At 43.4% G+C, this 15,477-nt stretch overlaps 1 protein-coding gene across 2 annotated transcripts in view; it reads right to left on the bottom strand.

The window, feature by feature from the left end:
• Positions 1 to 9,819, bottom strand: part of PGR (progesterone receptor) — a gene marked incomplete at its 5' end in the record, with an annotated part of 79,565 nt that extends 69,746 nt beyond the window's left edge. For both annotated transcript variants that reach the window (XM_081153251.1, XM_081153252.1), the window contains 2 exons: positions 7,027 to 7,178; positions 8,183 to 9,819. In XM_081153251.1, the coding sequence (XP_081009377.1) occupies positions 7,027 to 7,178; positions 8,183 to 9,819 (1,789 nt within the window). The remainder of the gene's footprint in view (positions 1 to 7,026; positions 7,179 to 8,182) is intronic.
• Positions 9,820 to 15,477: the final 5,658 nt, after the last annotated feature.

The raw sequence follows: 15,477 nt of genomic DNA, 5'->3' as shown, positions 1-15,477 counted from the left end.
TTAAAGTATCAGTTCTTCCCAATATGACTTACAGATTCAAGGCAATCCCAATCAGAATCCCAGAAAATTATTTTGTGGATACTGACTAACTGATGTAAAGTTTATATAGGGAGGCAAAAGACTCAAGATAGCGCAACGCTGATGGAGAATCAAGCTGGAAGACTGACATTGCCCGACTTCGGGCCTTACTATAAAGCTACAGTAATCAAGACAGTGTGTTATTGGTGAAATAATAAAAAAACACAGCAATGGAACAGAATAGAAAGCCTATCGACAGACCCACTTAGTCTACCAATCTTTGACAAGAAAAAGGCAATACAATGAAGCAAGCATAGCCTCTTCAACAAATGATGCTAGACATCCACATGCAAAACCAAAAAAAATCTAAACACAAACATTATGCCTTTCAAAAAATTTACTCAAAAAAGATCACAGACCTTTTTGTAAAACACAAAATTATAAAGCTCCTAAAAGATAACATAGGAGTAAATCTAGATCACCTTGGGTTTGATGATGACTTTTTAGATACAATATCAAAGTTATGGCCCATCAAGAAATAATTGAAAAACTGAATTTCATTAAAAGTAAAATGTTCTAAATTAAAAAAAAAAAAGTAAAATGTTCTGCTCTGCAAAAGTCACTGTCAAGAGAATAAAAAGACGGAATGGGAGAAAATATTTGCAAAAGATATATCTGGTAAAGGAATGCTATCTAAAATATACAAAAAAAACCTCTTAAAACTCAACAACAGAAAACTAACAAGCCAATCAAAAAATGAGCCAGTCCAGCTGGGCGTGGCTCAGGGGTTGAGTGTAAACCTAGGATCCAGGAGACTGTGGTTCGATTCCCAGTCAGGGCACATGCCTGGGTTGCGGGCTTGCAGCCAATCAATGATGACTCTTCCATCATTGATGTTTCAACTCTCTCTCCCTCTCCCTTCCTCGCTCTGAAATCAATAAAGATATATTTAAAAAAAAAAAGGGCTAGAAACTTTACAGACACCTCACCAAAGAAGATATACAGATAACAAATAAGCATATGAAAAGATGCTCCAGGTCATATGTCATTAGGGAAATGCAAATTAAAACAACAAAATACCACTACATACCTATTAAAATGGCCAAAACCCAGAAAACAAACAATACCAAATGCTGACAAGGATATGGAGCAACAGGAATTCTCATTCATTAGTGGTGGGAATGCGAAATGATACAGCCACTTTAGAAAACAGCTTGGCCGTTTCTTACAAAATTGAACATGCTCTTACCAAATGATTCAACAAGCACACTTTTTGGTATTAACCCAAAGGAGTTCAAAACTTATGTACACACAAAAACTTGAACATGTGTGTTTATAGCAGCTTGATTCATAACTGTCACAAGTTGGAAGCAACCAAGAAGTCCTTCAGCAAGTGAATGGATAAATAACTGCTACATCCAGACAATGGAATATTAATCAGTGCTAAAAATAAGTGAGCTGTTAAGCCATGAAAAGACATAGAAGAACCTTGAATGCATATTTCTAAGTGAAATTATATGACATTCTGGAAAAAGGAAAATTATGGAGGTAGTAAAAAGATCAGTGGTTACCAGGTATTACATGGGTGACAGAGGTATGCTGAGGTGGAACACAGAATTTTTAGGACAGTGAAACTACTCTGTATGATATACCATAATGATGGATATGTGCACAATACTAAGAGTGGACCCTAATGTATACTGTGGACCCTGGGTGATTTGTGTGGTAGGTTCATCAATTATGATAAATGTACCACTCTAGTGGAGCAAGTTGATAATTTGGGCCAGAAACATTACAGATACCTCACCAAAGAAGATATACAGATAACAAATTTGGGAAGGTTATGCATGTGTCAGGGCAGGGGTGTATGGGAAATCTCTTACCTTCCTCTCAATGTTGATGTGAACCTAAAGTTGCTCTAAAATAATAAAATTAAAAAAAAATTTGAATGCTCACCTGGCTTGCTTGGCTCATTGGTTGAGCGTCCACCTATGAACCAGAAGGTCACGGGTTCGACTCCCGGTCAGGGCACATACCCAGGTTTCAGGCTCGATCCCCAGTAGGGGGCATCCAGGAGGCAGTCGATCAATGACTCTCTCTTATCACTGAGTTTTCTCTCTCTCTCTCCCTCTCCCTTCCCTCTCTGAAATCAATAAACAAAAAAAAAAAACATATTCAAAATATTTGAATGCTCATTACTTCTCTTTTGTAAGTCATAGCAGTGTGAACAATGCTACCAAATGAGTTTTCATCTTTAGTCTTTGATACCAACTCTACTAAACTTTTGAAAGAGATATGTTTTTCATAAAAATATTTCATTTCTGTACAGTTTCCTTTGTGGTTTACACATAATGGTGTCTCTCTAATTCTCAAAGGCTTTTCCCACCATCCCCAGCTTCTGAAGAGGAGTCAATCTCTGGTTGTCCAGGCAACTGCATAAACTGATCACTTAGTACATCTGTAATTAGTTATGTGCATGCTAACTGATAGAATGCTACTTTCCTCCACTATATTATAAACTTCACTAAGGCTGCAGCCAACCAGGTTTGTCCCGTTTTACTGTGATTTCAACCAGCTGCTATGATAGTGTCTGGCATATGGTAGGTGCTCAACTAATATTTCTTAATACATAAATGAAAACAACAAAAAAGATGAAGGGAGAGGACATTATAGTAAGTGAAATAAGCCAGACAGAAAAAGACAAATACCAGATGATATCATATATATGTGAAATAAAAAATAAATAAATAAATAAATAAATAAAGTCAAATGCATAGAAACAGAGAGTAAAATAGTGGCTGCCAGGGTCTGGGGGGTGGGGAAATAGGGAGAGATTGGTAAAACTTTCAGTTATGAAATGAATGAGGTCTGAGGATCTAATGTATAATGTGGTGGCTACAGTTGATTATACTGTATTGTATAATTAAAATTTTCTAAGAGAACAGAGCTTTAATGTTCTTGCCTAAAAGAAAAAAGGGTAAATATGTGAGATGATAGATGTGTTAATTAATTTGATGGCAGGGGTGTCCTTTTATAATGTATATGGTATATCAAATCATCATGTTTTCACTTTAAATGTCTTATACTTTTGTCAATTATACCTAAATAAAACTAGAAAAAAATGAGAATAAGGTAATATAATTTAAAATCCACCAATACCCACTTAGCCTAGTATCTTCTAAATAATATGTTTCAAGTGTATTATAATATTTGTCCAACCATACTCCATGAAATATATTCACTACAAACGCTGTTACAGTGTCAAGCATCGAAAGCATCAGTACTTGGCATCATCAGTTATGACGATTGGTTCCTTTAGCAAACAGTCATTTTTTAAATGTCTAGTATATTTCTAGCATGGCGCCAGTCACAGTGCATAGAGAAGTAATCCAATGAGAAATGATCCTTTCCTTCTTAATACCAGGTCACACTAGCCTGCATTTGTAGGACTGACAGGTTACTATGACTTATCTCCTTGAAAGGTCCCAAGGCAATTTTTGACCACTTACTTCCTGGTTCATTCCAAGTCTTAGTAAAGGAATGTAATGAGGTATTCAACCAATTGCTTTTCGGCTAATTCATTTTTTAATTCTTTTTTTTTTTTTTTTTTTAGCTTAAAACAGGTAATCCCCACTTTTTGAGTGGTTTCTTTTTTTCTCTGCCTCTTCTATCTCATACCAAGGGGGACACCCAGTTTTCCTGGGTGACTTTTTCATGAGCATTATCATCTCCCACTCCTAACTTGGAGATAGGTGGGGAAACTGACTCTTGGCCCCTATGTCTTCTCATCGCTGCCTTAAATGTGAAGTTAATATAGTCCATCCATTTATATCACTCACTTCTAATAATCACCGCTTCCTAGATGTTGTATCACTCGGATCACATTTTTTTCCTTCCAACACTTTATTATTTTTTCTTTGAAACTTAAACTACACTTGCTATTATTACGGGGAAGAAAGTAGAGTGGTTAAGAGCACAGATCCTGGAGTCACACCATTTGGGTTTGAATCCTGACTCTAACACTTCAACTGTGATTAAAACAATCTGACATCTCTGTACCTTAGTGTTCTTATTTGTGTAGTGAGTAATAATAATATCTACATTATAAGGATTACATGCGTTAAGGCCCATAAAACACTTAGTCACTGGCACATTAGAAAGCACTCTAACTTGCTACTGTCATTATTGTCCTTGGTACCATTAATACCCAAATTGCTGACTACTGACTTTCAACTTCTGGACATATTGGCGTCCACACATAGTTCTACCTTGAACCAGCTTGTCCCACAGCCCCAGTTTACTCTAAGATTTCAAATGTATCTCTCTCCAACTCTAAAAATCCTTCCTCATCTTTCTCGCTCTTGAAAACTCCTAGAACCTTCTCTCTCTTCTCGTTTAAATCACTGATTCTCTCCAAAGAGAGTTAGCAACCTAACTTCCCAACCTTTAACTCTCATAATTTCCTAATATGAATCTTAATTAGTCTAATCTTAATCTCTTCCCTCTTCTCAATGTCCAGAGACTGATAATCTCACTTGTCCTTTAATAACTAAATTTGTATCTTCCATGAAGCCTTTTCCCATCATTCTAGGACATACACATTCCATCCTACAACCTCCTTCCCCTGCCCAAACACACAAACTCACAAACCACACAAATCTTATATACTTCACAGAACTGCTTCCCTGGGCATTTAGTGAGAGTCTCTATTTTACATGCATATATGTTACCTCCTCCCCTCTATTATAAACTCCTTGAAGGTAAAACCACCACCAGTCGAAGCTGATGATATGCTAGGCATTCTTTTAAAACTTTACACTTATTGACTCATTTAATATTTATAACAATCTTAAGAAGTAGCTATTGTTATCCTCATTTTATGTCTAAGGCAGAGCGAGGTGAAGTCGAGAAAAGAATATCTTTGGCACAGATCTAAACATAGAGATATACAATAATTGCTGAATGAATGAACTTACTCATATAGTTCTGTAATCTCATTCTAGTTTCATGAATGATGTATCAACATTTATCTTGAGTTCCTCTTTATAAATATGGCCAAATAAAGGTGCTTCATTTCTACTACTCCAGACTAAAACAGGACCATGCCAAAATTCGGGGTCCCACAAATGCTAAGAGTCAATCTGGGAAGGAATCTTTTATGGTTTTGGATGCTAGTCTGATAACAGTGGCATGAAAGCATTTGTAATTTAGTTAGGGCACGCTTGGTTCTATATGTACTTTTTGAAGTAACTTCCAAGGATTAAGCAACTTTTATCTCATAGCTACTGAGTAAGAGGCATAAAAGTGAAAGAACATCTAACCTATGCTGACTACCAGTCAGCTACTAACTACTTGTGTGCTCTTTGGAAACACAGGTTTATGTGGGGTTTCTTATCTGTGAAAAGAGGGAGCTGGGCTAGAATAAACTGGCTTTAGGGAATTCTAAGTTGGTCATTCACTTATAAAACTGATCTATTCTAAGGAGACTGTAAGAATGAAGAAAAATCATATTAATGCAGAAGGAAATGTTCAGGAAACCAGAACCAAAGCCAGATGGGAACAGTAACTCCAAATACGCTCTGGAGAATCGACTCTTCCACACAGAGAGCTCAAGGAGGTCAGTGGGAAAGTTAAGGCCACTCTAACTTGTCCCATTGTCACTGTGCCTCAATTAATCTAAAATGCAATCAAAACCCCCTGAACCTGAATGTACATGTGTTCAGCATCAATTAAATACATTCATCTTTTGTGGGAAAAAATCATTCTAGCAATACACAAAGCAAATATTTTATGAAGGATTAATTTCAGTAGGAGGAATCAAATCTATTAATAAATAGTTGAGAATCATTTTCATAAAAAAAGGCATAATAGTTGTAAAGAATCACCTGTTAGGCATCTACAGGGATAGGGGATTTTTTGTTGTTGTTAAATGTCAGTTAGGTTAGTATTATTTTGGTGTAAATGTGCATTTGAAAGCCCTCTTTAGGTAAAACATCCCCACTCCCTTGTTTCCTACTATAAGTACAGGACTCTTGAAATGCAAAAAACTCAACAGAAAGCAAAAAAAGCAGACATTCACATCTTTGGTTCCTTGTCCAGGTGTGATCTTAGAACTCCAGAGGACACCCTAAACTCATTTCAGGTCATTATAAAATACTTATCATTAAAATTCAAATGTGAAATAATCTTTAAATGTATTTTTATCTTCAAATGTAAATGCGATCAGCTGTTTAGCATTTAGTGTAGCCAGAAAGACAAATTAAAAAACATTTTCTATGAAAGTTCAAATCTGAAATACACTGTGCAAGGCAGTTCAAAATCATTAGATAAATATGTAATTTAAATGGTATTAAAAACAGGAAAGTCTTATTTAAAGCAAAATACTTCTCCAGAAATTAGATTACTGTGGTGTCCAAATTTTTCATTTTCTTTAAACTGTGTACACCTATCTTCTTACACACTTACAAAAATATACTAAACAAAAAATTTTTTTAATTGTTTAGAATTACCGTCATATAATTATTACATAAATACGAACGTAGGGAAGACAAAATTGTGTAGAAAATTTGTAACTGCATCATATATATGCATATGTACACACATACACAATTATATATATATAATTTTGACTTTTACCATTTTCTTTTGATCAAAAATTTAAATTTACCATATACTATATAATATATAATAGAATTATAAGACTATGATTAGAACAAAGCTGTTCTTTAAAGCTGAATAGTGAGTGAACAATAGCATTGTTCCCAAGATTAATATGATTTGTGTCTAATATTGAAAATGTTAGTCAAATAATAGGCAATTATAATATCCAACTACATTCAACTTTATTATAAATAAGCCCATATTGTGGAAAGAAAACATCATCATGTTTTAAGTTATACGAAATACCTCCATTTCCTCGAAGGCAGTGAAAATTGGCATCTATAAAATATTAGATGGTCTCCATTTACAATCAGACCAACAACAGAGGATCAGGGGAAAGGAGCCTACCTTCCATTGCCCTTTTAAAGAAGACCTTACAGCTCCCACAGGTAAGGACACCGTAATGACATCCTGACGCTTCATCGCCACAGATTAAACAGATCTTCTGAGGTAATGACTCGAAGCTGTACTGTGGGCTCTGGCTGGCTTCTGAATCTGGCCTTGAAATGCAAAACAAAGTACTCCATTTATTTTTAGGTGCAACACTATCTAATAGCAAAGTTTCCTTAAGTGCAGAATTGACAGAATGAAGGGGTTTTAAAAAACAGAACCGTATACACACACACCTGAAAGACATGCGAATTAAACTTGCAAACCAAACCCCTTGTTGGATTCACCAGACTTGCAAAGTTATTGACCATTCATCAGTAGCACTAACGGGTAATACACAGTTTTTGCTCAGGAAAGTTCAGTCGTACTTTACCAGTGCTTTGGATTTGAGTTTTAAAACTCAACCCCGTCATGGTTGTTTAAACAAGTTTAGGTGTTTGCCATTTTAAAGTAGCGTTCCACACATTGACACTGTTTTGCCTGTTCCCAGCACTTCAGATTCTTTCCTTAAGGTCCCATTTACTCAGCGTGTAAATTAAATTTTTTTGGAAAACGTGTAAAAAGTTGTAGCGAATCCCAACCAATGTCAGAATACAGTGCACTGCGGGATTGATATTTAAAAATATAATTTAAACGTATTACACAAATTCACTTTCATCCTGAGATTCCTATGGGTATCGATCTTTCTGGCCGGCGGCCCTAAGTCAGGTGCGACCCCCTGCAGGGGGACGGTGCTGCGCGCCCCCTCTCCCAGACAGGCGTTTGCAGCAGAAGTCCTGCTGGCAAGAGCGGTTTTACGCAGCCCCCACCTGCGCGCCCCGTCCTCCCCGCCGGCTGCGGCGGAGCTCGCGTGACGCCGCGCGTTTTACAGTCGGCGCTGGTCCTGCCTGGGAATCTCGCATTTGGGGCAGAAGAAAAGAAAAAAAAAATGTTTTCGGAGGCTCGCTCCACAATCCTGCCTATTCTGAGCACAACTTTGTGTCCCCCCCCAAAAAAAAGTGAGGCGGGGAAGGAAGAGAAAAGCAGCCCAATTACGGTGGTGCCCCGCCCCGGCCACCCGCCCTCGCGCGGCCCCTCGGGCAGCCTGGCCCGGCGCGCCCCGCGGGGCCCTCACCTCAGGTAGTTGAGATACGGCTGGTAGACCTGCGACAGGCCCTCCTTGAGCACGGCGGCCGGGTAGCCGAGCTGCGGGATGCCGTTGATGCCGAGCGGCGGGTAGAGCGCGGGGGCCGCCCCGGCGGCGGAGGCGGCGCACGCGGCGGCCGGCAGCGCGTCCCGCGGCAGCACGCAGGGGCCCGCGCCCGGCGCCTTGCACGGCGGCGGCGCGAACGGGCCGGCGGGGGGCGGCGTGGCCTCCGCCTTGTACAGCATGCACTCCAGGGCCGACCCCGACGGGGACGCGGACGGGGACGGCGACGACACCGAGACCGAGGCGCCGGCGGGCGCGGCCGCCGCCTCCCCGGGTCTGGGCGCCGCCGGAGCGCGCGGAGGAAGCGGCGGCGGCGGCGCCAGCGGGAAGTCCGGGAAGACGGCGGGGCCGGCGCCCGCCACCAGGTACGGCCGCGGGGAGCGCGCGGAGGCCTCGGCGCCTTCCTCCTCCTCCTTGATCTTCAGGGCGGGCGGCTGGAAGTCCCCGTAGAGCGGGAACGCGTCGTCCTTGGGCTCGGAGTCCGGCGGGTACGCGCAGTCGGGGAAGTCGCCGGTGGCGACCGGGGCGGCCGAGGCCGAGGGCGAGCCCCGCGGCGGGGCGAAGGCGCTGACCGCCGCGGCCCCGCCGTCAGAGCCGTCCCCCTCCAGCAGCTGGCGGGTGCGGGCGGCCAGCAGGGTCGGGTTGAGCGGCAGGATGGGCAGGTGGATAAAATCCATCACCATGGTGGTCACCGGGGAGCGCCCGGGCCCCGCCGGCGTGTCTTGCTCCGCCAGGGCGACCCTGGGCGCCGGAAAGCGGGAATCGTCCTTGGGGACCAGGGCGACGCCTCCGCCGGCCGCCCCGGCAGCGGTGGCCGCGGCCCCTCCCTCCGGCGCCGGGCCGCCCAGGGGCCGGGGCTTGCCCTTCAGGAGCGCGCCCGCCGAGCCCTCGCCGCCGGTGCCGCCCCCCTCCTCCGCCTCCAGCGCGCCGGGCTGCGGAGCCGGCTTCCCCGCGGCCGCGGGCCAGGCGTGGCTGCCGGACGCCGCGGGCAGCAGCTGCCGGGACGGTGACAGGCCCCTGGGCAGCACTTTATAGGCAGCTGCCGCCCCGGGGCTGTCGCCAGCCTTGCTCTCCGGACGGCTCATGAGCGCGGGCAACACCCCCTGCGCGGCGGGGACGGCCTGGGGCTCTTCCGGAAGCTCGGGGCCAAACAGGCACCAGGGGCTGGCGGCCCCGTAGGCGGCGGGGCTGGGGTGGCTCTGCGCGGGGCCCGCGGGCGCCAGCAGGGTGTCCAAGACACAGTCCAGCAGCCCGCTGTCCTTTTCTGGGGGTCTCGGGCCGCCACCGCCTGCACCTGCTGCGGCTTCCACTCGGGGGTACCCCCCGTCCACGTTGGACAGCGCCTGCGGGCCCAGCGCCTTCCCGTCGGGGTCCGGTCCCTGGCAGGGCCGAGGGAAGAGCAGCGCGCCCAGGGCGGCCGAGGGCGAGGCTCCCGGGGTCTGGCTGTCGGGCGAGGGGCCGGCGTCGGGGCGCAGCGGCCGCGGGGAGCCGACCTGGGGCGGGGAGGGCGCGCCGCCCGCCACGTGGGGAGCCCGGGCAGCCTTTGCCTTCAGCTCTGTCATCACGACCTGCCTCCGCTTTTCCCCTCCCCTGTATCTGGGGAGGAGGGATCGCGGAAGGAGGAGGGGGTGCCGGGGCTATGGGAGCAGCTGGGAGAGAAAATAGGTGTTGAATCCGGCCGCGCCGGGCGGGGTCGGGGGTGGGGGATCGCCGCCTCCCGGGCCAGGAGGGGGCGGCGCCGCCCCGCTGCTGCCCTCGCCGTCCGTCCCGGTGGCGGGCAGGGGGCGGCGGCAGTGGCTCGGTGCGCGGGGAGGGCGGGCAGGTGGCCGCGGGGACCTCGTGTCCTAACCGGGGGAGCTGTCCGGGAGCGGTCTCCGACCCTGTGGACGCAGAGTACTCACAGGTCGGCCGTCGAGCGGCGGCGGCTTGGGCAGCCCGTGAGAGGCGGCTCTGCCTCCCGACTTGGTCTCCGGCTTCACACCGGCGCTGGCCGCGTGGCTGCCGGCCCCTGACCGCGTTCCGCTGCCCGTCTCGCCGAGCCCCTGAGGCTCCCTGGACCTCCCAGAACAGCCCAGCGGCCAGAAGAGCAGCGTTTCTGCCGGCTCCTCAGGGCTGAAGACAGGGGTCCCTGCGGCGCCCCTTCCTGGTGCTTGCAGAGCCCACTCGGATGCCTAGGGAAACGCTCCCACTGAGGGTGCTGCCCGCGCACCGGTCCTCGCACACGCAGGGAGTACGAGCCTTCCCTCGAGTAGTGACAGCTCGGGCCGCCCCCGCGGCTTTCTCGGGCCGCCGCCTCCCCGCCTGAAGCCCCGCCTCCCCGCCTGGAGGCCCCGCCCACGGCCCCGCCCTCCCCCGGTGACGGCGGAGCTGAGGTCCGCGGCTGGCATCCCCGAAGGCCAGCCTGAGTGCCACGCCGAACGGCAGGTGCTGTGGGATGGCACTGACTGCATAGGCATATTAGATTCTGTGCTGCCAGTTAAGGATCATGCCCAGTCTAACCGGAAAGACAAATGGATTGCATCCAAAAAGCTGAATTTTCAGGATTTCAGGTTTGTGAAGATGTAACCTAGAGGGAGATATTTGGCTCCATTTCCTTTGAGAATAAGTGTATCAAGGATGATCCTAAGTCATATAGGAGATTCTCTCTTTCTCTTACGAGTTCCATAAAAGTGAGGACTTGTCAAGATGTCCTGATCCTCTGGGACAATGTGGCAGAGAAGTCTGGGAGTGGAAGGTGGTTGACAGCACCTCTAGCTATGCGGAAAGTTCGGATGTTGTGTATCATACTTTGGTCCTTGGGGAATGCATTCCAATTTTTAATAAATAGCACTTTAAGGGAAGCTTCCTTTAGCTTATATCCTGTGCTAAATCATAAGTTTCTTAAAAGAGTTGTTGGACAGTATTTTCTCCCCTCAACATTCTTATTCTTGAAAATAATTATATTTGAGTTTTTAAAGCACCTGTTAATTCATAAAGATTCGGAAGAGAGAGGGGGAGATTATTACAATATATTTGAGATAGAGTCATAAACTAACAATCTCTCTGCTGAACCCAAGACCATTGGGTATCTTGACATCATCTGAAATATACCATGTTCAAAACTGAGTAATTCATTTGGAAAGTTCTTCAATGTCCTCTATGTGCTGATGCCCCACAGGGTCTCTCTACCAGATGTACAGCGTACAATGGAAGACTCAGAGACTCCAGGATGGGCAAAGCCACTAGAGGTAAGGGGCCTGGATCCCTGAGTCACCTGAGGAGGGTCTACATGAGTGAGAAATAAACCTACATCATGTTAGTCCACTGGATTTTGGAATTGATTCCATCAGTTAGCTTACTCTGACTAATTTTAGGTATAAAGGAGTTAGGCATATAGAGGAGAAGTGAAGAGAATTCCAAGAAACACATATAATAAGTTCACAGGACCTCAAATAGGAAGACATAATATGGGAACTGCAGTGAGGCCATTATGGATAGAACATAGAGTAAAAGTTGGAATGGAAGGAGATGAGCCTAGAGAGGTGAACTAATTTATTATTATTAATACTGTTGTTTTTAGGCTTTCCTCTTTCCAATCCATTTTAACCACTTAACATGCTTTATTGAGATATAATTCACATAATACAGTACGCCCGTTTTAAAATGTACAATTCAGTGGTTTTTAGCATATTCATAGTCATGTAATCATCACCACTATCAGTGTTAGAACATTTCCTTCACCTCAAAAGGAAGCCTTATACCCATTAGCAGTCACTCCTCATTTCCCCCCCAAACTTCCCAGCAGACATTAATCTACTTTCATTCTCTGTGGAGTTGCCTATTCTGGACATTTCATATAAATGGAATCATTTAATATGTGCTCTTTTTTACTGGCTTCTTTCACTTAGCATAATATTTTCAAGTTCAGCCATGCTTATAGCATGTATCAATACTTCATTCCCTTTTATTGACAAATAATATTCCGTTGCTGGGATATACCACATTTTATTTATCAATTATCAGTTAGGTTGTTTTATTTTTAAACTTTTGTGAATATTCATGTACAAGTTTTTGTGCAAGCATATTTTCATTTTTTCTTAGATACATACCTAGGAGTAGAATTACTGAGTCATATGTAATTTTAGGTTTAACCTTTTTGAGGAACTGCCACACCTCAAAAGTGACTGCACATTTTACATTCCCACCAGCAGTGTATGAGGGTTCCAATTTCTCCACATTATCGGCAACTCCTGTTATTATGTCTTTTTTATTATAGGCCTGAGAGTGTGTGTGAAGTGGTATCGCACCGTGGTTTTGATTTACGTTTCCCTGATGGTTAATGACATAGCATCTGTAGAACCTGGATAGCACTGGCAGGTAGTCTTCTAAGACGTTTACATGTGTTAACTTATTTGAACCTTCAGCAGTTCCACGAAGTAGATACTATTATCTCCATTTCATAGTTGAGAAAACTGAGGCACCAAGTTTCCCAATATTATAAAGATAGTAAGTAGCATAGCTAGATTTGAATCGAGGCGATCAAATGCCAGCATTCTTACCAGTGTGATTTTTAAATAGCTGATGACTCAGAATTTGGTTTTCAGGTTGCTATAGCTATAAACTTGGCACTGGGCTTCATTTTAAATGACAAACCGTATTTGGCTTAATTTTGATTGGTCATAAAATTTCCCTCAACCCAGACTGTCTGGTTAAGTTGATTCCATCAGATCGAAAATCTTGAAGTGGAAACACCATAGTAAAGATGACCAGCATGTCTTAACTTACCATTATACCGTGAAATTTGATGCGGGTGATTAGGTTGTTGGTACAGGATTCCCAAATATATGAATCTTTCAGTGAAACACAACTCGCTCATTAATTTCAGGTGTGATGGGGCTGATTACAAATATTCCTGAAAGCTATTTATTTTGGGAGAAGAGAATTCAAATTTGGAAGTTTTTTGTTTATACTTGCAAAAAGCTTTAAGAAGGTATATTCATCATACAATAAGCTGCACATATTTTAAATGTACTTTTTGTTAAGTTTTGACATATGTATATACCTGTGAAGCCATCACCACAAACAAGATGATAAATATACTCTTTTCTTCCAGAAGTTGCCTCATGCTACTTTTTAATTCCTTCCTAATACTTTTTTCTATCTCCTCCCATCCCTGGCACTCCCCATTGAACCCTAGACAACCACTAAACTATTTTCTGTCACTACACATTCGTTTTTTGTAAAAAAATTATACATGATTTATTAAATGCATGAAATTATACATGCATATATGTCTGCTTTTTAATTTTTTTTATTACTAGACTTTAGTTTTTAGAACAGTGTTAGATTTACAGAGAAATTAAGCAATAGTATACAAAGTTCCCTTGCACCCTCTGCATAGTTTCCCCTATTAACATCCTATATTAACATGGTATGTTTGCTACAATTAATTAACTAATATTGATACATTATTATTAATTAATACACATGGTTTATTCAGGTCTCCTTAGCTTTGACCTAATGCTCTTTTTCCTTTCCAGAATCCCATCCAGGACACCACATTACACTGTGGCCATGTCTCCTTAGGCCCCTCTTGGCTATGAAAGTTTCTTAGATTTTCCTTGTTTTTGATGACTTTAAGGAGTCTGGTGAGGCTTATTGGTAGGATGTCCTACCATTGGAATTTCATGTTTTCCTCATGATTAGACTGGGGTTCTGGGTCTGAGGGAGGAAAATCACACAGTGAAGTGCCATAATCATCATCAAGAGTGCATACTGTCAACATGACATCACTGTTGATTACCTGGCTGAAGCAGTACTTGTCAGGTTTCTCCACTGCACAGTTACTTTGCCCCTCTCTTTCCTTGTTGCACTCTTTGGAGAGAAGTCACTATAAGCAACCCACACTTAAGGCAGTGTGGGGGAGTAAGGAGTTATGCTCTTCTTCTTTTGGGGTGGAATGTCTACATAGTTTATTTGGAATTCTTTTGCATGAGAAATTTACCTCTCTTTCCCCACTTACTGATTTATTCAGTCTATTTATTTATTTATTATAATATTATTTTTTTAATCCTCACCCAAGGATATTTTTCCATTGCTCTTCAGAGAAAGTGGAAGGGAGAGAGAGAGGAAGAGAGAGAAACATTGATGTGAGAGACACATTGATTCATTGCCTCCCACAAGCACCCCAACTGGGTAAATACATATGAAATGTCTGGATAAGTTAGTAGGTGTTTATTTAACTACTGGACAATTTTCCAAAGTGGTTGTATCATTTTACATTCCCATTTTGGTATGATCAGTATTTTAATTTTATCAATTTTAATAGGTATGTAGTGGTATCTCATTGTGGTTTAAATTGCATTTCCCTAGTGACTAATGATGTTGATCCATCTTTTCATGTGCTTATTTGCCATCTTTGTATCTTCTTTGGTGTGTCTGTTCAAGTATTTTGTTTGATTTTTTTTTAAACGGAATTTTTATTTCCTTATTGTTGAATTTTGAAAGTTCATTATGAATTTTGAAGCAAGCCCATTGTCACATATGTGTTTTGAAAATATTTTCTTTTTTTTTATTCATGCTCTACTATATTTGACTAATGTATCTATATTGCTTGCTACTGAAAGCCACTTCAAGTTCACTTCTGGGTTTGTTTGTTTTTTAAATTTATCTTTATTGTTGAAAGTATTACAGATATCCCCCTTTTTTTCCACCCATTGATCCCCTCCACCCCACATCCACTCCCACCCCTAGGCCTTCAGCACACTATTGTCTGTGTCCATGGGTTATACATATATGCATGTAAGTTCTTTGATTAATCTCTCCCTACCCACTCCCCCACCCCCACTTTCCCACTGAGATTCATCAGTCTGTTCTATGCTTCTATGTCTTTGGGCTTATTTTGGTCCTCAGTCTGTTTTGTTTATTAGATTCCACATATGAGTGAGATCATGTAAAACTGAACCAGGAAGAATCAGAAAACCTGAATAGGCTAATAACAACTGATGAAATTGAAGCATTAATAAAAAACTCCCAGCAAACAAAAGCTCCGGTCCAGACAGCTTCATAGGGGAGCTTTCTAATTCTTTAAGTTGTAGGGTTAAATAGTTCACTAAAAATTTTTCTTGCTTTTTGAGGTAGGCCTGCAGTGCTATGAACTTCCCTCTTAGGACTGCTTTCTCGGTGTCCCATAGATTTGGGGTTGTTGTGTGTTCATTTTCATTTGTTTCCAGGAAGTTCTT

The sequence above is a fragment of the Miniopterus schreibersii genome (genome assembly GCF_964146895.1).
Source record: "Miniopterus schreibersii genome assembly, chromosome: 12".
In the NCBI taxonomy this organism is placed as follows: domain Eukaryota; kingdom Metazoa; phylum Chordata; class Mammalia; order Chiroptera; family Miniopteridae; genus Miniopterus; species Miniopterus schreibersii.
This window is presented reverse-complemented; position numbering and strand designations above follow the sequence as displayed.